Source organism: Enhydra lutris, unplaced genomic scaffold, assembly GCF_002288905.1.
Source record: "Enhydra lutris kenyoni isolate GAN:26980312 unplaced genomic scaffold, ASM228890v2 scaffoldscaffold45, whole genome shotgun sequence".
NCBI lineage: Eukaryota > Metazoa > Chordata > Mammalia > Carnivora > Mustelidae > Enhydra > Enhydra lutris.
Window position 1 is genome coordinate 13,487,876 of NW_019154129.1, and position 20,942 is coordinate 13,508,817.

Here is a 20,942-nt window from a genome sequence, read left to right on the forward strand (position 1 = left end):
TGCGGGTGAAGGGGGAAGAGTAGCAGAGACAGAAGCCCCAGCTGGGGGTGAGGCCCCAGGACCCAAGGCTTTGCCATGAGAAGTAAATGATCACTCTGGAGGAGCCCAAGAAGGTGACCCCAGGTGAACCCTGCCTCACTGTCCCCAGGAAAGACTCTCCCACTCCTGAGACCCCGTTGGAGCCTGTGACTCCTCTTGTGGGGGGCAACCTGGGACTCACAGACTATAATTCAAATCCTGCCACCAACCAGGGACCGATCATGGAAGGTCAAGGTCCTTACCCTTCTTAGGTCAAATACCCCTGTGAGAAACCTTACATGACCCACAAACATGGGCCCCTCGTATGGGAGGTCATGAACTCCCTCAAGCCCCTTCCTGGGTGCTAGGAACTGAGGGAAAAAGAATGGGGGTGGGAGACGCTGATGAAAATTCCTTCCTTTCATACACTTTCCTGGCTGGCAGGCGGACCCTTTAAGGCAGAGCTGGGGCCCCATTTGGAAGAGCCTCTCACTTCCATACCTCATCCTGAGAAGGTAGGAGTCTGCTACCTTCTGCTCTATGAGGGGGCACCCCTTGTCGGCCTGGGAAGTAACAGGGCCACTGGGGCCCCCAACATGGGCTCTGAAGGCAGCGCTCTAGGGCCCTGGGTGTGGTGTGCACTGGGCGCCTCTCTACCTGTTCAGTGTGTGCACTGCTTCTGGGAATGCGGTTTTAGCACTTTGGGGAAGAGAGGTTTATACTTTCATCAGATTTGCAACAAGGTCATCGACCAAAAAAAGCTCGAGAGAACTGCTGAAAGGGAGACTGAGGCCAGCACCCAAGAGCAGGGCTGTGGGGTAGACTGCGGTGGCCCGGCAGACACGGCGGGGAGTGGAAAGGGGCCAGAGGGGGCCATGACTGGGCCTGCAGGCCGTGGTGATCCTGGGGAGTCTCGGAGCTGTTTGCCCAGCTCATCCATCGCCTGGGGCCCTGGATTTCATGCTGGGGAGGGGCGGCTGAGGAGAAGGGCAAACAGAGGCAAGCCTGGGGGCCTGGAGGAATCTGGACACACAGGTTGAAGCAGTTGTTGAGGCGAACCTGAAGCCCAGGTCTGTGAGGGCCCCAGCAACCCTCCCTCGGGGCCTCCCATCCTGGGCAGCCCAGCCCCGGGTCTCTGCTCTCTAGGCTCAGAGAAAGCCTTGGGTTTCATGAGATCAACTCACCCTGACGAGCCCAGGTCGCCCATGAGCCTGCAGTCAGGCCTGGCGCCAAGGACCCTCCATTCCACCCGCAGCTCTAAACCCCCAGCATTGTGCCGGGCCCCGTGCGTGCTGCACACACACATCCTGGCCAAGCGTCCTGCCCCCGGGGACAGCACCCAGGACCCTCAGTGTTCTAGATCCAAATTCCTCTGGGCTCAACAGGTCAACAGTCCAGCAGAGAAGACGTGCACACTACCAGGGGTGGGCCAGCCACATGGGAGGGGGTGCTCAGAGGCTGAAGACACAGACCCCCCAGCCAAAGCTTTCGGAGATGGTGAACGTGGGATAGGCTGTGGGAGAACAAAGAGAGGTCAGCAGGGCTGGTCAGAGGAACCGCGAGCAGGAGGGCTAAGTGGCCGAGGGTGGATTCCCAGGGCGCCCAGGCGGGAGAGTCTTCCCACCCTCAGCCCTCCTTAGGCCGTCTCTTGGGTCCCAGGGCCACCTGGACTGCGTGGGATCCGGGAACCAAAGGGTTAAAGTTGGGGCCCAGCAGGGACTGTCAGTGGGGCTGGAATGCCATTGATATGGAGGTGAGGACTCCCTCTGCGCGGTTACCACCTCCGTGTCCGCTGGACTCCCCACCCCCACCGTCTCCGCTTCCGCCCGGAAAGAGATGGGGGAGGGAAACCTGCCCCAACACACGACTGTGGAGGGAAACTGAGGCACGGGGGAAGGGAGGGCGGCCTCACTCCACTCACTGCTTCGGGGAGTAGCACAACTGGACCAGATCTTTGTTCTGTGGGAGGACAGTGGGGTGGGGCCACTCAGGTGGGCGGAAGCAGCCGCGCTGGGCTTAGGCAGGGGAAGGGCGGAAGCGGGTTAACTCCAATCCCAACAGCTAGCACGCTTTTAGAGAAAAGTGTGGCCCAAAGACAAAGGAGGGGAACTGAAGGTCCGAGAGCCACCATGGTGCCAAGAAGAGTATGGGGTGGGCTGGGGGACTGCACAACCCCAAGGGAACACCAGCCTCCGCCTCAGGGAGGTGCCCAAAGCCCCAGACTTTATGGGTAGAAAAGCCAGATTCCCCGGGCCCCTGAACCAAAAGGTGCAGATGAAACCCTGGAGTCCCAGGACAGCTCTCTACTCCCATTTTCCAGACAATGAAACAAGCTCAGAGTGCAATGGGAACTTGCCCACAGGTCCTTTGAGAAACAGGACAAGCCTGAAGCAGCCCCAGACCATGACCTCAAGGCCCTGAGCCCAGTGCTGGAGGGTGACCTGGGGTCCCAGTGCCTCTTTGCCCACAACGCCCCCCTGCCCCCCCACATCCTGCCCCATTCCTCCCCAGCCAGTGTTCGCTCCTTCCCCCTCGCTCCTCCAGGCACCCGGCAGTGCTCCAGAGGCAGACTGCCTCTGGATCTGATCACACCGGGAGGACCCCCTCCCAGACCCCCCACCCCCACCCCGCCGCCCCTTCACTGGCTCTGCGTCCACCTGCTGTGGGCAGCCTCAGGGAGGATGGGTCAGACCTTGCTGGGTAAGTCACCAGTGCAGTAACCTCAGCTGCTTCCCTGCTGCAAAATGAGGGAAGGGAGAAGTCGGCCTTACCTACCCCCAGGGGCGCTACAAGAATCTGCCCAGGCAGGGAGCACCCCACGCACCTTGGGGGGGATCACTGTAGGGCCTGACTTGTCACAAGAGTCTTTTGATAACAGCATCATGGCCTTTTCACTCTGGCCAGACTCCGTAGATCTGGCAACAGTTAACTCTATTATCTGCGGTAACTGAGGCTCTAACCGAGCACGGGCTTCCCCTCACTGAGGTTTCTCTGTGGCAGCAGTTACCCATCTGGGGTTCTGAGTGGGGGTCACCCTTCACCTCAAGGCTGTGAACTTTCAGAGCATGCCTTCAGTCTTGTCCTTCCTGCAGAGTGTGATTCTTAGCGGAGAGAGGAGAGCAGCGGGATGTCCGTGGAGGAAGCAAGCCAGCAGGAATGGGAACTCGGCCATAATTCAAGAAAGGGGAAAGGGAGTCATTAAGGTACTTAGTGGCTTGGGCTCCTGCTGAAGAACTGCAAGGGCACCCAGGGCTCCAGGTCAGCAAGAGACAAGGTGTCAAACACAGGGTTCGGGGAAGCTGGGAAGACAGCTCTGGAGGTGGGCCAGCCCCCCCTCCCCAGGGGGAGAACACTGCCCGTATGGATTGCATGGCAGCCCTCACCACAGGCCAGGCCTTAAGCCCTGGTACCTGTGAGCATGGCCTTATTTGAAAACAGTCTTTGCAGCTGTAATTAAGATAAATTTAAAACCTCAAGATGAGATCATTCTGGATTCAGGGTGGGCCCTACATCCAATGACGGGTGTCAAAAGAAAAAAACAGGAAGATTTGAGACACAGACACAGGGTAAGGCGGGGTGAAGCTGGAGCCCAAGGCTGGAGGGACAAGGCTGCAAACCAAGGAACGCCAGGGTCACCAAGAGCTCCGAGAGGCAAGAGAGGATCCTCCCCAAGAGCCTTGGGAGGAGGACAGCCCTAAATGCCTTGATTTTGGACCTCTGGTTTCCAGAACCTTGAAAGAACAGATTCTTTTTATTTTAAGTGGCCCAGTTTGTGGTGATTTGCTCCAGCAGTCCCAGGAAATTCATATACTGCCTTTCTTGCTGGTGGATCCCCAGCTCTCAGAGGTCGCCCAAGGTCAAGTTGGCTTCCCGATACCACTCCGGACCTGTAGAAGACCCATTGAGATAGGACATCTGCCTGGTTACCTGAGACCAAGCCACCTGAGTAACAAAGGGAACTTTTATTCGGGGTTGTGCGCTGCTGGGGAGAACCTGGCAGGGTAGGGATGAAGGAGAGGGCAAGCAAAGGTGGGGGGAGAATATTAGCTTCCTTTCATGACTCACCTTGGAAGCGTTCCTGTCCCTGGTGGGGACGACCTGGTCCTTGCATGTGATGCTGCTGCTCCTGGGCCCAGTATCGGTTAGCCATCAGCACCACTGCTCTTCCGGGGCACCCAGGAAGAACCTTTGGTTCTATTTCAGTTCACAGCCTGACTCCCGAATTGTTTCCAGAAGTCATACACGCAGAGTAGGGCAGGGCCTTGTGATGGGACCCAAACCCTTCGTTTTAGAGGGGAAAATGAGATATTTTGCGGACCCGGTCAGGGCATTTCAAACTCTTGTTTTCATTTCCTCAAGCCAAGTGCGGTGGGCGCCCCCGCCCCCACAACCCCCGTCCCTGTCCAGAAGGCTCTGATAAGCCGCGCACTTATCAGCACACGGGATGAGTTACGGTCTCAAATAACCAGGCGGGAGGCTTGCTGTAGGGCGGGCGGGGAAAATGGAATAAAGACCCTATTCTTTAAAACGAATGTATTTTTAGACTTGGTGCTTCCACCCCAAAGCTGGGCGGCTCCCCGGACACTCCCTCCCTCTTGCGCAGTCCAGGCTCTGACCCAGGCTTTCTGAAGCCGTCGGTGTGGGGAAGGTGGTCAGGGCGCCCGGCCCGGCAGTCCCAGGCGGGGCTGGTTACTAACCCGCCCGCAGCCCCTCGGGGTCCACGGTCTCGGGAGGGCCGCGCCGTCAGCAGGGAGGCGACAGGAAGAGGTGCGGCGGCGGGGGCGGCGGCAGCGGCGGGGGGAAGGCGGGCAGCAACCAGGGGGCGGGGGGCGCGGGCGGCGCCAGCAGGCTGGAGGGCGCGGGCCGCGCGGGCAGCGGCGGCAGCGGCTGGGGGCGGCTCGGCGACGAGCGGGGGGCGGCCGCGCGCGCCCACCGGCCCGGGCGTGGCGGCGACGGCGGCCTCGGGCAGCGGCGGCAGCGGCAGGTGCGCGGGCGGCGGCGCGGGCGCGGGCAGGCGCGGCAGGTCCTGCAGCGCGAGCGCGGCGGCAGGCGGCGCGGGCACGCAGGCCTCGGGCGGCAGCTCCGGCAGCGCCAGGTGGGCGCCGGGGCCCCAGGGCGCGAGGGGCTCGGGCCGCAGCGGAAGCGCGGGCAGAGGCGGCAGCTCCGCCAGGGCGAGCGCCAAGGGCGGCGGCGCGGGGCTCAGGCCGGGCGGCAGGCCGGGCAGCGGCGGGTGCGGCAGGGACGGCGCGGGCGGCGGGGTCAGCGACAACGACGCGCGGGCCCGGCCCAGCCGCGAGTCGGCGCGGGCGCGGACGAGCCGCGGGTTCGAGCGGGAGCCGGGGAGCCGCGCCGCCAGCTTGGCCGCCGCTGCCTGCGCCAGGGCCCAGCGCCCGCCTCCGGCCTTGACGGTCCTCCCGACGGACCGCCGCGCGCGCGCAGGGACCGACCCAGCCAATCACCGGCCGGCGCGCAGGCCGCCTTCGCGTGGGTCTCGCCGGCGGGCACGAGCTACTCCGGGCGGCCAATCAGAGGCGGCAGCGCTCTCTGTGAGAGTCCCAACCAATCACGGCGCCCCGCAGTCCCACAGGCCACACCTCCCACCAGCCCAGCGGCAGGGCGCTGCACATGTGCATTTGGCGCCCCCACCTGGCCTTAGGGTGCAGCCGCAGAAGCCGCGCGCCGACAAAGGAGGTTTGCCCTTGGGAGACTCTGGAATGAGACACCTGGGAGTGGGTCAAGACCTATGCAGAAGGGGACGCCTGGGTGGATCAGTTGGTTAAGCGGCTGCCTTCGGCTCAGGTCAAGATCCCAGCGTCCTGGGATCGAGTCCCACATCGGGCTCCTTGCTCAGCAGGGAGCCTGCTTCTCCCTCTGCCTCTGCCTGCGACTCTGCCTGTGCTCACTCTCTCTGACAAATAAAATCTTAAAAAAAAAAAAAAAAAAAAAAGACCTATACAGAGGGGTGCCAGGGTGGCTCAGTCGTTAAGTGCCTGCGTTCAGCTTGGGTCACGATCCCAGAGTCCTGGGATCAATTCCGCATCGGGCTCCCTAATCAGCTGGAAGCCTGTGTCTTTCTCTGTCAAATAAATAAACAAAATCTTTTAAAAAATAATAATAATAATAAAAAGACCTATGCAGATTCCCATTCAATTATCTTTAAGAAAAGATCATTCAAAACCAGAATTTGATGACATGGAGCATTTACCTTATCCTTAACAAAGGGTATAAATGACAGATGGGTGACAATTGGGAAAAAGGAGAGAATGATCGCTCTCTTTAAAATCAGAACATAGCAGGGCGCCTGGGTGGCTCGGTGGGTTAGGGCCTCTGCCTTCGGCTCAGGTCATGATCTCAGGGTCCTGGGATCGAGCCCTGCATCCGGCTCTCTGCTCAGCAGGGAGCCTGCTTCCTCCTCTCTCTCTGCCTGCTTCTCTGCCTACTTGTGATCTCCATCTGTCAAATAAATAAATAAAATCTTTAAAAAAAAAAAAATCAGAACATAGCGGGGTGCCTGGGTGGCTCAGTGGGTTAAGCCACTGCCTTCGGCTCAGGTCATGATCTCAGGGTCCTGGGATCGAGTCCCACATCGGGCTCTCTGCTCAGCAGGGAGCCTGCTTCCCTCTCTCTCTCTGGCCTGCCTGTCTACTTGTGATCTCTGTCTGTCAAATAAATAAATAAAATCTTTAAAAAAAAAAAAAAAAGAAAGAAATCAGAACATAGGGGCACCTGGGCGGCTCAGTGCATTAAGCCTCTGCTTTCAGCTCGGGTCATGATCCCAGGGTCCTGGGATTGAGCCCCGCATCGGGCTCTCTGCTCAGCGTGGAGCCTGCTTCCCCCTCTCTGCTTACTGCTCTGCCTGCTTGTGATTTCTCTATCAAATAAATAAATAAAATCTTTTAAAAAAATAAAATAAAATCGGAATATAGAAACTTTTATTAAAATAACAGAACATTTCTAGGTGGGTTAGGAAGCCTATCACCCATTGCCCTCACTGAGACAGTCTGCTGGATGGCCCCATGCCCAGAGATTGGAGAACAATCCTGTTCTCCAGTGTTAACAAAGATTCAATAGAGTAAATTTGCAGATTTAATCAACTTTCAGTGATTCAAGAATCGGACAGCATCTGATCCACCAAATAGAAGGGAGCTGTCAGGAATTGTGTAGCATGGAAGGTTTTTATAGGAAGGAGGGAGAGGGGGCAAGGAAGTTATAGCAAAAAAGATTGTTCCAGGCAAAGTCACCTTCTCTTGCTGGGGGGGGCCTGTCTTGGGTGGATTACCTCATCTTCCTTTGGGTGGGGGTGGATAGTGAGGGCCCATGGGACATTAACTCATTGGTGCTGACCAGAAAATCACTGACTGACAGGTTGAGACTTTCTGGGGGAGGTAGGAACTGCAATTAAGTTAGGTGTTAAGCCTCCCATTGGGGGACTTGGCCTAAGTTGCTCCATTTTTGTCTTCTGGTTTTCTTTCTAAGACCAGTAAAAAGATGTGATTTATTCTACCACCTTGGGGCAGAAGAAGATGAGACTATTTGGATATATTTTTTAGAGATTTTATTTATCTGAGGGAGAGAGAGCTCGTATGCATCGTTGGAGAGAGAGGAGCAAGGAGAGAGAAGCAGACTCCTGGCTAAGCAGGAACTGGGTCCCAGGACCTTTAGATCATGACGTGAGTCAAAGGCAGAGGCTTAACCAAGTTCTGTGAAAAAGGCAGAGTCCACCGGGCGCCTGGGTGGCTCAGTCGGTTGAGTGGCTGAGTGGGACTGGCCTGTCTCTGAGGAAAAGTTCAGAGTGGTAGGTCAATCGCCAATTGTACAACTTCAGTTCTGGACCCAGGTAAAAAGAGTCCTTTGCTTCTGCATTTCTGGGCAAGCAAATTTGTAATCAGAGGATAAGAAAAAGCAGCAATCCATTAGCACTAATATGGATACTGGATTAGTAACTGGCTTTTCAAGACGTTTGAAAGCGTTCAGTAATCTGAGATATTAAAGTTCTGATTTATTCATTTCCAAGAGCCCCTTAAGTGCTTAGGAAGAAGTTACTGGTGGGATTTGCAGATGAAGGAGATTCTGCGTGTAATTGAAGTGTCTAAGGGAATTGAGCTAGTCAGGTTTGTAAGGCACGCTAAATATTCAGGGGGGAGTCAGATCCATCAAACTCATAATTTTTTTTTTAAGATTTTATTTATTTGACAGACAGAAGTCACAAGTAGGCAGAGGCAGGTAGAGAGAAAGGAAGCAGGCTCCCTGCTGAGCAGGCTCAATCCCAGGACCCGGGGATCATGACCTGAGCTGAAGGCAGAGGTTTTAACCAACTGAGCCACCCAGGTGCCCCTCAAACCCATAATCTAACTGAACGTGATTCAGAGAATGTAAAAGTGAGTTTTACATCAAATTATAAAATTGATCAGTGCAATAACATTGGGAAGCAAGTGGAAGGCTTAAGAGAGAAAGATTTTTACTTGAATAACTAACTAATAGGCTGGTTATAAATGTAGACATAAAGAATGCACCAGTCCCCTCCCTAACTTGGATGTGTCCCCCACGACACTGTGACAAAGTGCTGTCCCATTTGTGGAACGGATGAATGAGGTGGTGGCCTGGACTGCCCCCACACCAACCAGCAACGCCCCCACCCCGGCCCCGGCACAGTACACAGAGGCCAACAGGGTAGCATGCCACCTTTATTAATACTCTTAGCCCGAAGGAGACCCTCAGCCAGAAGCCAAGCCCCAGGATCTGGCCGTCCTCGCCCAACACACGGCTGTGGTTAGAGAGGCTCTCAGGGTGGGCAGTGAAAGGGCCTCAGTGTTCAGCATTTCCCAAGAGGACAGTGGCCTAGGAAAAGGCAGGGCCCTGGTGAGGTCTGGACCCCTCCTCACCTCCCAGGGGACCTGCACCCTCTCCCACCTCTGGTCTCTAAGATCACTCAGCAGATACCTGCAGGTGACCTGAGTGTGTCCTCTCCCTCCCAAGGGCTGGGACACCCCCAGTGCAGCCTGGAGAGGGGCAACCGTGGTGGATAGGGCGAGTGGGGGACTGGGCCACCGTGACCCCTCTCACCTCCATAGCCATTTCCCAGTGGGCCACTGCTGTCTCTCTTCACTGGAGGGCTGCCTAAGGCACAGATCAGCCAGGGCTCCAGGTCACCAGGGAACTTTAGAGCGCCCCCTGCCCTCCCCAGCTTCACCCCGGGCCCTGGGAAACTGCCACTCACCAAAGAGTCCAGGGCCCAGCTCTGGCCTTAGCTGTCCATAGGTCGCTGGGGGAAGGGACAGAAGGTGGGAGCACTGAGTCCCCAGTGGCCCTCACATGGTGTCTGTCACTTCCCCATCTTGGTCTCGTGTCCAAGCTCACGCTCAGGGTCCCCAGCTCCAACCGTCTCCTCAAACCCCATCCATTCCTGCCTAATCCCTCTTGTCCCTGTCCCACGCCTTCTCTGCAGAGCTCTGGGTGCGTCTTGGCCCAAGACCCAGCTCCCTACAGCCAGCCCTGACAACCGCACGATGCTCGTCCACATCCCCCCTTACCTGGCTGGCTCCTGACCCCTGCGTATGTGCCTCCAGGCCCATATCCGGGCTTCAAGGCAAGCCCCCAAGGCTGCACGGAGGGCCAAGAAGAGCCCCTTAGGGCCCTGGCCTGACCTGCAGAAGGAGAGCTACTGTGGGCACCCCTGCCCACCAGCGCCAGACATCCAGGAACCCACAAGCCCCCTGGGGTTTCAGGTCCCTGCTCACTTGGCTTGGTCCCCGCATCCCTTACCAGGGTTCACCCCCTAAACACTCATTTCCTACCATTTCCTTCAGAGCCTGGAACTACTGCTTTGGGGTACACTGGTGCTTCCTCCCCATACCCTGCAAGAAATCCAAGTGATTCCTGCCCAGCCCCAGGATGTCCCTCCCCGGCCCCCAGCCCCTGCACTCTGTCCTCTGTCCCTGACTCACCATTCCTAAAGCCATTGACCCCGGGAAAGTCTGGAGGAGGGAGGAGAAGGTCAGAGACAGGAGGAACCCTTCAGTCCAGGGCCCCCCAGCCCACCCCAGCACTCCCAGGCACCTGGCTGCGGGCGGGCCTCAGGGAAGACCCCAGCTCCCAGACCATTCCCATAAGCAAAACCTGCAAGACAGCAGTGGGAGAAAGGCTGGGTGAGTGGGGGGGTGGGGGTGGGGCTCAGGGTGACCAGCTCGTGGAGAGACAGGAGGCAGCAGATAGACAGAGACTGACTCAGAGGCAAGCCAGAGAGGGCCTCACACACACGGTCCCCATGCTCAGCCAACCAACCCTGTGCAAACTCTGTTGTTCCACCTTCTGGAAGCCTCTCCTGGCCTCCCTCTGGCCAGCTTCCCTTTGCACCCAAGACTGTACCTCAGTGTGCACTTGACCCTCAGCAGACTCCTGTCTCTGTCCTGTCTCTGGCTTGTCTCTGGCCGGCATTATGGCCTGCTGCAGACGGGATGTGTGCTGGTTCAAGGAGAGAGCCAGCCAGGGCAAGACACAAGGACAAGAGGGCTTGCCGCAGGGAAAATACCAGCTTGTACCCTTGGGGGCCCAGGGGGCTCACCAACTTTCTGAGGCTTGAGGCCACCACCAAAGCCTAAGAGAAAGCAAATGGGGGCGGAGATGGAGGAGTCAGAGAGAGATAAAGCCTCTGACTCCCCTCTTCCTGAGCTAGGGGCCAGGAGAGGAGGGAAGGGGAAGTGCCTCCTCACCCAGTTCTGTTCCCAGTCCATAGCCATTCAGGGGCTGGTACCCTGTGAGGAGAATGGGGCCATTAACTCCTTGGGGGCCAAATATGGACCTTAAGGGCTCTGAGGAGGAAGAAGGGATACTCCCTATCGACAGGGAACAGAACCAGAAGAAATGGGCTTAGAAAGCAGCAAGAGAGACTCCGGGTAGACTCAGGGAGGGACTTCCTGGCCTTAGGAGCCTGGACAGCTGCGGCAGACTGGGGCCCAAGGATGACGGAGGAGTGACCCTGATCTGGGCTAGGGACAGGGGCAGACAGAGTCACACCTGCTTTCTGAGGTTTCAGCCCCCACTGGATGGCTGGAGTCGGTGCTAGGAGGAAAGCCACGGGAGTGAGCTTAGGGCGGGAGGGGGGGGGGCTGGGACTGCTGCAGCCTGCCCCTGGGCGGGAGCAGCCGCTGTAGGGGCCCAGCTAGACCAGCCCCTCCTGGGACCAGGGATCCCCTGGCGCCCCATCCCCGGCCCCCTACTCCACACTGACCTGGGAAATTGCCATTCTGCCCTGGGGGAGAGGGCTGGGATTTGGGGCCCCAGCCGCCGCCCTCTTTAGCAGAAGGGACCCCTGAAGTGGGAGGCCTGGGGAGAAGCAGTGGAGGGACCCTCCCATGGCAGGGACCTAGATGGGGAAGGAAGGGGGAGGGCAGTGAACCCAGGCTAGCACCTGCCCCAGGCCAGTCTCCCGGCCTCAGCCTGGCCAAGCCACCAGCCCATAATGACTTCTAGGGCAGACACAGCTTCCGAGGGAGGCCATGGCTAGGCCAGAGAAAGCCCCACTCCCGTGGTACCTGGGGTACAAGGGGACCCAGCCACCTAACATGGCTCCTGCTCTGGGCCCACCTAGACCCTCTGTGTTCCAGCAACATCCCTCCTGCCTTTCTCCTGGTGCATCTCCCTTCACCCCCAGCCCTGCCCCAGGAGCCTCACCTGGCTGGGCCCCCACCCCATTTCCGTTGCCATATCCTGGAGAGAAAAAGCAGGGATGTGAGGGGTAGTAATTTAGCGGGGAGGGTTCTGGAAGGAGGCAGGTGGAGGTGCAGGATAGAGACGGGGTGGGGGGGGCGTCTCTCACTTGCCTGGCCTTTGAGGTTTCATACCCCCTCCCAGAGCTGCAGGAGAGACAGGACCCCTCAGACTTCAGACCTCAAGCTCCCAAGAAAGAGCCCAGTCCCCCCCCTTCTGAAGCCGGGGCCACACTCACCTGCTGGGAGCTGCAGTCCCGGGGTAAAGCCTGGGGAGAAAAGCAGGTGTGAGGGCTCGGGCAGCGGCAACAACCGCAGGGCAAGGTGGGGGAGGGGCGGGAATGGGCTCACCTGACTTTAGAGGGCTCATGCCCCTTCCCAGGGCTGGGGAGAGACAGAAACAGGCTGAGTGCTAGCTGGATGCCACCCTGCCCCTTCTCTTCCCAGGACCCAACTCTGCGCCCCCTGGGGCCCTGCCCACCGCCCCCCCACCGCCCCACTTCCTCCCTCACCTGGCTGGGCCCCTTGGCCTGGGAAGACTCCGGCTCCCAGCCCATTCCTGTAAACTGGGAGACAGGGTGTGTGGATTGGGAAGGGGGAAAGCAGTGAGAGGAATAGACAGTTTCTGGGGTTAGAGAGCAGTGGGGGCCTGATTCTGAAGCTGATCCCAATTCTGGAACTTCCCCACAGCACCAAGCAATTCTCCCAACACCAGCTGGGTGTCTGACAACATGCCTCAACCCTGACACCAGCCACCTGCAGACAGCCTCAGACCCCACAGGTGAAGGGCTCAGTCCCCCACCCCCTCATTTCAAGCACCCTCAGCCCAGGTTGCCAGCGGTACGTCTGACCCTCTGGCTAGGAACCCAGCTCCTTGCGTGGGACCGATTCGCTGGAACAGCTCACAGAACTCAGGAAAAGTTTCCTTACTAGAATCCAGGCTCTTTATAAAGGCCAGCAGATGGAGGATACGGAGGCCAGGCGTGTGGGAAGGGTGGAGGGGCCTCTGCACTCCCCGGGCCTCCAAGGGGTCACCCGCCACCCCAGAAGCTCTCCCTGACTGGCCCTTTTGGGGTTTCAGGAGGCTCCCTCACACAGGTGTGGCTGAAGACCCTTTCCATCTCCAGAGGTCAAAGGGAGGGACTGAAAGTTCCAACCCTCCAATCCCAAGTTGGGTGCCCCTAGCAAGCAGCCCCAACCTTAGATGACACGGGGCTCTCCAAAAGTCACCATTAACATAACAAAAGACACTCTACCGGTCTCCGCACTTAGGAAATTCCTAGGCTTTGAGGGGCTCTGTGCCAGGACTGGGAGACCAAATAGTTCTACCGTATTAGAAGTCCCCGTCTCGCAGGACTCACAGGGAGGAAAGCCTTACCTAGCTTCTGCAGCTTCCCGCCCTCACCGATGCCTGAAGAAGAGATGGGAACAGGTTATTGACCTACTCCCCTTCTCTGGGCCTCTCCAGAACCCCGGGGTCTGGCCCCAGCGCCTGCTTCCCTACCTGGTCCGTAGCCCACAGGAACCTCAGGGCCTGTGGAGATGGAGAGGCTCAGGTACGGGGGGCCGGGGTGGGTCGGGGGGAGCTGGAAACCCAGGCCTCCTGGGCCTCCTGCCACTTCCATGTAATCGCCAGCCCCGCCCTCACCTAGTCTGGCAGGAACCCCCGCCCCCAACAGGGCCTGGGTGAGGACCAGTGCTCCCCGCCAGGCCCTCCTCTCTTCTCCCCTCAGTACCTGCTCTGCAGCCTCTGGGAGCTGGAGGGCCCGTGCGGGGAGGAGGGATGAGCAGGGGGTTGGGGCTGGCTAAGGTGGGGGAACCGCCAGTGGTCCCCCTTCAAAGCCCAGCCAGAACTGGGAGTCCTGGAGGCCCAGCTGCCCTAGGCTAACCCGTCCTCCTGCAAGGCCGCCAGGGAAGCAGGAGAGGACACCCAGACTTGTACCCCCCAGACCCCACCAGTCTCACCTGGCTGGCCTCCCAGCCCATTGCCATTCCTGAATCCTGGGAGGGACAGATAGATAGGGGTGTGAATGGGGGCAGGAAAGCTCGGGCTTTGGGGGAGGTGGAGAGAGACAGGCAGGGGTGAGGTTCACCTGGCTTCTGGGTTTTACCTCCACCCCAGGCTTGGGGAGGTGGAGGCTGATGTCCACCCACCAGACCTCTCCTCAGGGTCCCCTGTGCCCCCAGTTTCTCCCAACTCCTCGGGACCTGTCACGGCTGGGTTCCTGGTCCTTTTTTTTTTTTTTTTTTCTTTTTTTAAAGATTCCATTCATTTGACAGACAGAGATCACAAGTAGGCAGAGAGAGAGGGAAGCAGGCTCCCTGCTGAGCAGAGAGCCTGATGCGATGTGGGCTCCATCCCAGGACCCTGAGATCATGACCTGAGCCAAAGGCAGAGGCTTAACCCACTGAGCCACCCAGGCACCCCTCCTAGTCCATTTCTGTTACCATATCCAGGGGAGGACAAACGGGGGTGGACAGGAAGGGCTGGTTTTGGAGGGGTTCAGGAGGAGGCAGGACAGAGCCCTCAGCATGGGAGTGTGGGGCAAAGAGGCTGTGGTACAAGGGAGAGGTCACCTCCTCCCTCCCCAGGCCTCCTGGGCCACAGGCTAAGCTCCCATCTCCCCACCACGTGGAAGCCAGCCCTCCGCTTTCCTCTCTCCCTGAGAGAAGCCTGGGCCCAGGCCCCTGAGATAGCCATGCCTCCCAGCGGGTCCCAGATCCTGGAGAGCGAAAAGGAGCCTGAGGAGGGGGTGCTCTGGCTTCAGGGGGCCCATGGACACAGACAAGACTGGGCCAGACTCACCTGGTTTCTGGGGCTTCATGGCCTCCCCAAAGCCTGGAGAAGACATGGGAGCAGGTGAAGGGCCCAGAAGCCCCATCTCAAGGCCTCCCCAGGGTCCTCCCCACCCTGCTTCTACCTGCTCCGTATCCATTCTGGGTCACTAGGCCTGTGGGAAGAGGAAGGGTGAGGGGAGACGTGGGGTCAAGCTGACGTAGAGGTGAAGGTGCTCCCTTCAGAGCCAAGCCCGAAAGCTGGAATCCTGGAAGCTTATGCTCAGCAACCCCCCCCCCCATTATTTACCAATCCTGCCCCTGCCAGGCCTGGAGGGAGGTGGGAGAGGGTGCCCAGATGCTGACCCCCAGACCCCAGCAGTCTCACCTGGCTGGGCTCCCAAGCCGTTGCCATCCCCGAGTCCTGGGGGACAGAGGGGGCTGTGTGAATGGGAGAGGGGAGCTTAGGGTTTGGTGGTGGAGAGGGATAGGCAGGGGTGAGGCTCACCTGGTTTCTGGGGCTTCATACCCCCTCCAAAGCCTGGTGGAGACAGGGAGCAGATGAGAGCCTGGTCCCCATCTCCAGGTGTCCTCAGAGCCCTAGAAAGTGCCTACCTGGTCTGTAGCCGTTTTGAGTTGCAGGACCTGCTGGAAGGCAAGAGGGGCTCTGGGGCCAGCCTCTCTCTGAGGTTCCCCCTGGAATCTGACGACGGCCACCCCCACCCAGTGGAGCCCCTACTCTCCCCCTGGGGCCCAACTCCCTGGGAAACCTGAACATCATCCCCACTGCCTGGGTCCCTCCTGGACGGCTGTCACTGCCGCCACACGCGTCAGCCAGTGGGGGAGACCAGCAGACTGGGTGATCCGGCTCCGCCTCCCCAAGCACCAGCTCCTTTCTTGCTCCTGCCACCTTGGCCTCTGAGCTGTTTCCAGAGCCGCTGCCCTCTCCAGTCTCTCTTAGAGGCCGCAGCTCAAGCACCCACCGATGGCCTCCGCCACCCCTTCCCTAGATGCTCCCGGCTCCCCACTTGTGCTCACACTCCCTTCCTGTCCACCTGTCCCAGCGCGCCCCAACGTCCAGGGGGGGCCTGTCTCCCACCTGGCCAGCCCCTGGTGGGCTGCTGAACCAGTGTTGCTCACACCAGGAGGGAGAGGCATAGGTGGACAGTGGGTCTCACGTGGCTCCCAGGTAGAGGGAAGGCCAGGAGGCTGTCTGTGTGTTCCCCCCGCAGGCCCTCCTGCTCCCTCAGTCCTAACTAGGCCTGGGCACCCCCAGTGACCCCTACGCTCCTAGAGCCTCAGAGCCTCACCTGGTTGGGCTCCTACTCCCCGGAAGGTGCCACCTCCCAGCCCGTTCCCATTCCCGAATCCTGGGGAGACAGAGCAAGAGGGAATACGGGGGATCTGGGGCTTGGGAGCACAGACAAAGAGATACTGACAGGGAGACAAAGAACAGGGCTCACCTGGCTTCTGGGGTTTTCTGCCCCCTCCAAAGCCTGGGGGAGAGACTAGCAGGTGAGGGACCCAGAAGCCCAGCCCTGGGTCCCAGCTTCAACCCCATCCCCTTGCTACCCCTGGTCCAAAGCGATTATGAGCTGTGACATCTGCTGGGGGGAGGGGTGACATGGAAAAGCGGGGTGGTGCTGAAACAGGCCCCTGGGTTCCCCCACCCTGCTGCACGGATTCCCTCCCCTCCCCTCACACATTCCTCAGTTCAGCCTGGCTACCAGAGTCAGGGAGGGGGCCATGGAGCCTGTGACGGGAGAGGGGCTGGGAAGGCGGGCTGCAAGGGACCCACCCCTCAGACCTGTCCCCGCAGCTGCTCTCTGGCCCACACCTCCTGCCACCATGCTTCCGAGCCCAGTCTCCTTCAGTCCTCCCACCCAGCCCTGGAGCCAAGGGTGGCTCTCTCTGGCTTAAAACCCGAAGGGTGCGGGCCTTTGCAAGGTTAAAGCCCCTCAGGACTGGGCATGCTGGCTGGCCCAGGAAAGGCAACTTGAACGCTGGTGGAATGAAGGAGCCCCTAAGAGACCCTGTGCTTGCACTCAAGGCATGGCCGGGACCTTGACCGCTCCAGCCTTGTGCCCCTGCCCCAAGCTGCCCCAGCCTGGCCAGGCCCCTGGCGATTGCCAGCTGCAGCCTGGAGAGGAAAAGCAGTGTGAGGAGTGGGCTCGGGGAAGGAGAGTTAGGGACTAGGGCAACACCCAGAGCCATGGAGCCACATGTGGACGTCATCCCATCCTGTTCTCCTCCGAGGAGTCAGTTTTCTGCCCTCTAGTCACTGACCTCCCTAGCTCCTCCCCAGAACCCCAGCTTGGCCCAGATGCCCTTACCTGGCTGGGCTCCGAGTCCCATCCCATTCCCATTGCCGAGTCCTGGGAGGACAGCAAGAGGGAGTAAGGGGAGGCCCAAAGGCCAGGCGGAAGAGGACAGAGACACAGGGACAGCAGGCAGTGCACCTGGCTTTTGAGGTTTCACGCCCCCTCCAACTCCTGAGAAAGGGTCAGGGACCAGATGAGAGAGCCCGGAGCTCCCTTGAAGTCCCACACTCACGCCTCTGCCCCCCGGCCCCCACCCCATACCTGGTGCCTGGCCACCATTCTGAGCCACAGGGCCTGTGGAGAGAGGGAGGGCGGGGCTGGAGCTGGGCCAGTGTGGCTGCTCTGGGGGGCTCCCCTGACCTGTGCCGCTCTCACCCAGGACTTCTGTGTCCCTCAACTGCTCTTTGCAGGAAGCATGCCCAGAGAAGGGCTTGGAAATCGGGAAGACCGTTCTGAGACCACGCTCAGGCCGTAGAAATGATAGCAGCAGCCCAATGAAGAGAGGAGTCCCTTAGGGGGGTAACACGTGCCCAAGGGGGGGACAAGGAGAGAGGGCTGCTCTCCCCTCACCTGGCTTCTGAGGATCCATTCCCCCTCCCAGGCCTGGGGAGAGACCAAGAGGCTTCCCAACCTCCCCACGGCCCCACCCCCAACTTTCTCCCCTACTTCATCCTTGTTCCAACTCTACACCTCCTCCCGCTTTTCCCTCCCCAGGCTCAGGCTCCAGGTGTCCTCACCTGGCTGGGCTCCCAGCCCTGGGAAGGAACTGGCTCCCAGTCCATTTCCATATACTGGGGAGACAAAGCCAGAGGGAGTAAGCAAGAGGGAGGGGGCTGGGCTTCACAGGGAGCCAGATGGAAGGCAAGGTGGAGAGAGGGGTGGGCGTGGATGGGGCATCTCACCTGGCTTCTGGGGTCTCACACCCCCTCCAAAACCTGGGGGGAGAGATGTGGTGGATGAGGGAGTCCCAGGGGCCCAGCCCCTTCCTGTGGCTCCAAGGCCATGATGAGAGGCGAGGCACAGGGCTTCTGGGGTCCCAGCTGAGATGAGGGTGAAAGAGGGGTGCCCTTCTTCTACCCTCCCCCAATGAGTCAGCAGTTCTGCCCTGGGGGAGCCTGGGAAAAGACCCTCCCCGTGCCCACCCAGCCTTATCAGCCTTCAGCTCTTCTCCCACCTTACCTGGCTGGGCGACAGCACCTGGGAAGGTCCCCATTGCCAGCCCATTTCCAAACCCTGGGGAATAGGGCAAGCGGGGGTGGGGGGGGAATAAAGGAATAACAGGGAGTGGGGAGGCAAGACAGAGATGGGGAGAAACAGGGTGGGGGCTCACCTGGCTTCTGGGGTTTCACACCCCCTCCTGTGCCTGAGAGGGAGATGGGGCTCAAGTGAGGGTCTCAAATCCCATTTCTGGAATACCTAGAATCCTGCCCCCAGCTCCCAAAGACCCTGGGCCCACCTCTACCCGTTCTGTAGCCAGTCAGAGCTGGAGGACCCATAGGGAGAGGGAGGGATGAACAAGGGAGGTTTGGAGTCCTCGATAGGGTGGGGGTACAGGACCCTTGGACCACACCAGAAATGGCAAACTGGAAGGCTCCCTGTCTGCCTGCCTCAATCATTGAAAAATCCTGATCCTTCCCTCTAAGGCCTGGGAGGGAGGCAGATAGAACCAACCGAACCAACCCCCAGAACCTGCCAATCTCACCTGGCTGGGCTCCCAGCCCATTCCCGTTCCCAAATCCTGGGGGGACAAATGGAGATAAAGGGTGTGAGAGAAAGGTGGGGGGACAGAGCTGGGGCTGGGCAGGTTTCCCTCAGAAGCCAGGGGAGATCCAGGGACTAGGTGAGGGGCCCAGGACCCTCCCTGCTGCTTCTGAGCAGCAGGCCTATGGGAATTCAGCTCCTATCTGCCCATCCCAGAGGTGGAGAGCCCCGTTGGAGAACGGGGAAGGGGGCCTTGGAGCCCACTCTCAGTCAGCCCAGGGGACATGCAGTGAGCCAGACTTGCCCGCACTGCATGGGGCTCAGTGGGGGCAGCACCGACAACAAGCAGAGACAGGAAAGAGTTGGGGGTGTCTGGGGTGGGGCACACAGGTGAGATGACATCAGAGCAGTCTTGCCGGATTCCTATGTGGGAGGGGAGTGTGTACAAGAGGATAAGGAGACCAGCCTGAAGGGGTCACAGTTCACTTCTCTGGGGACGGAGGCGGGGTGGGATCAGCACTGTCCCCACATATTTTTGAGGTGGCTGCTTCTCCCAACCCCCAAATCCCATTTGTCCATTTCTCACCTGCTCCCAGGCCACTGGGGGAGCCGTAGCCTGGGGGGGAGGGGATGAAGACAGGAAGTTGAACCTGAAGGGCCGGGAGGGGCTGGGAGCTGGGGTTCCTCACCCTCATTTGGAGGATACCGCTGCTCCCATGAGAGGACCTGCTCATCCTCTCAGCCAGCTTTACCTGATCTGTAGCCATTGGGGCTCCCGAAGCCTGTGGGTTGCGGAGAAGGGGGTTAACTTAGGAGGGGGCAAAGGGCTGAACCTGAATGCTACCCCTTCTGCTGTGCAAGCAAGAATGTAACCCCCTTTGGGCCTCAGTTTCCTCTCCGGTCACAGGAGGGGTGAGGACAGCACCAGGTGAGCAGCCTGGAGGCAGGGGCCTTGGGGGAGGTGTTCGGGCTGGACCCCTGGGGGCAGATCCCCCTGCTCCTTCTGCAGGGGCACAACCACCAACCCCCTCCCAGCTCCATTCTTACTCTGGAGAGTCTCTGGACCCTCCCTTCCTGGTGCCCCACCCCCTCATCTTTCTCTCTTGCAACTTTGGTGCATCAGGTCTCAGGATGGAGCCACTTCTCCCACCCTGAGGACCCCACAGATCCCTGGATTGAAGACTCTTCTGTGACACTCTGCCCCTACCTGCCCAGCCCCTTGGCCACCGGCCTCGTCTTCTCACCTCCGCCCTCCCTCCCAGCCTTTGCCCCTTCTCACTGCCAGGATGTCCTTACTCTTCCCTGTTCTAGCTTGACCCCCTTGGAGACCCAGTTCCAAGCCCCTCCTCTGAGATGTCTCATGCCTGCTGTTGACGTGCTGCCATACCTCACCCTGGTTCCAAAGGTGTGGGGTGTCTTTGCTCCCCACACTCGAGCTAACCACGGACAAGAGTGTCTGCCATGAAGACAGGGAGGGACCCTGTGCTCTCCTGGGCCCCACATCGGGATCCCAGAACTAGGTAGGGAACATCTGGGGCTCTCTTCCAGAGATCTCCCGGACCCGCAGGGGAGAAACCAGGCTCTCTCCCTTGACCCCAGTGACAATGGGGACCACTTACCTTTCCCTGGGCCCGGAGACAATGGAGGTAGTCCTGGGGAGCAAGGAGGCGCAGACTCAGGATGGGGACCCCAGAGATGGAGAGGGAGAAGGACCCGGGCATCTATCCCTGAACCCCCCATAATCCTGCCCCCCAGACCTCACACACCCGGAGCCCCAGCATTGGCCCAGTGCTGTCCCTAGCCCTCCCAGCCCCAACCTCAGCTGCCTGCCTCCCGCCCTCACCGCCTTGTAGGCTTTCCGAAGCCAGGCAGAGCAGGAGAAGGGCTGCGGGGAAGGCCCAGGTGCCCATGATGCTGAGTGGAGTGGGAGGGCACACACCCTTTGGGCCTTTAAGCACCTCTCCTGGGTGGGGTCTCTCACCCAGGCCCCCCAGCTGTGAGGGGCAGAGGCTCTGTTGGCAGACCCCAGAGGGCCAGCCCCCCACCTCTCTCCGTGGCAGGACTCCAGAGCCCGGCCTTCTCCCTGCCCCACCCCTCATCCATCACGAGTGCTGACAGCCGGGACAGGCCCCCACCTGGCCCCCGAGGCTCACTCCGCCCCTGTCAGGATTGGGGCCCTGGCGCCAGGCCTCGGGGGCTCAGATTCCCTCCCCGCAGCTGGCAAAGGGCAGGCAGGCACCCCAGGCCCAGCCCAAACACAGCTGGAGAGGGGAGAGAAAGCCAGGCCCAGAAATGGGGGGGGGGGGGTGGCTGGCAGCAGAGCCCGAAGGAGTTACTGTGTTGCACGGAGAGCGGGGGGCAGAGGCCACAGTGTCCCAGAGGCACGTGGAGAAGCAGCAGTGCAGGACACTGGGTCTGACAA

At 59.7% G+C, this 20,942-nt stretch overlaps 1 protein-coding gene across 1 annotated transcript; it reads right to left on the reverse strand.

Moving 5' to 3' along the window:
- Positions 1-8,737: 8,737 nt before the first annotated feature.
- LOC111156263 (collagen alpha-1(III) chain-like) lies at positions 8,738-20,738 on the reverse strand. The gene is made up of 36 exons (XM_022517033.1): positions 20,364-20,738; positions 20,140-20,172; positions 19,273-19,302; positions 19,107-19,136; positions 18,522-18,557; positions 18,150-18,182; positions 17,999-18,052; positions 17,722-17,754; positions 17,557-17,610; positions 16,958-17,113; positions 16,832-16,873; positions 15,962-15,994; positions 15,809-15,868; positions 15,114-15,146; positions 15,007-15,039; positions 14,887-14,922; positions 14,645-14,674; positions 14,530-14,562; positions 13,689-13,724; positions 13,228-13,257; positions 13,102-13,134; positions 12,236-12,289; positions 12,075-12,107; positions 11,963-11,992; positions 11,689-11,724; positions 11,246-11,380; positions 11,032-11,076; positions 10,728-10,769; positions 10,580-10,612; positions 10,075-10,134; positions 9,963-9,992; positions 9,813-9,872; positions 9,549-9,662; positions 9,236-9,280; positions 9,082-9,135; positions 8,738-8,856 (listed from the first exon to the last, which is right to left on the reverse strand). The coding sequence occupies exons 1-36, from the start codon at positions 20,617-20,619 to the stop codon at positions 8,831-8,833; spliced, it is 1,911 nt and encodes a 636-aa protein (XP_022372741.1). The 5' UTR covers positions 20,620-20,738; the 3' UTR covers positions 8,738-8,830.
- Positions 20,739-20,942: the final 204 nt, after the last annotated feature.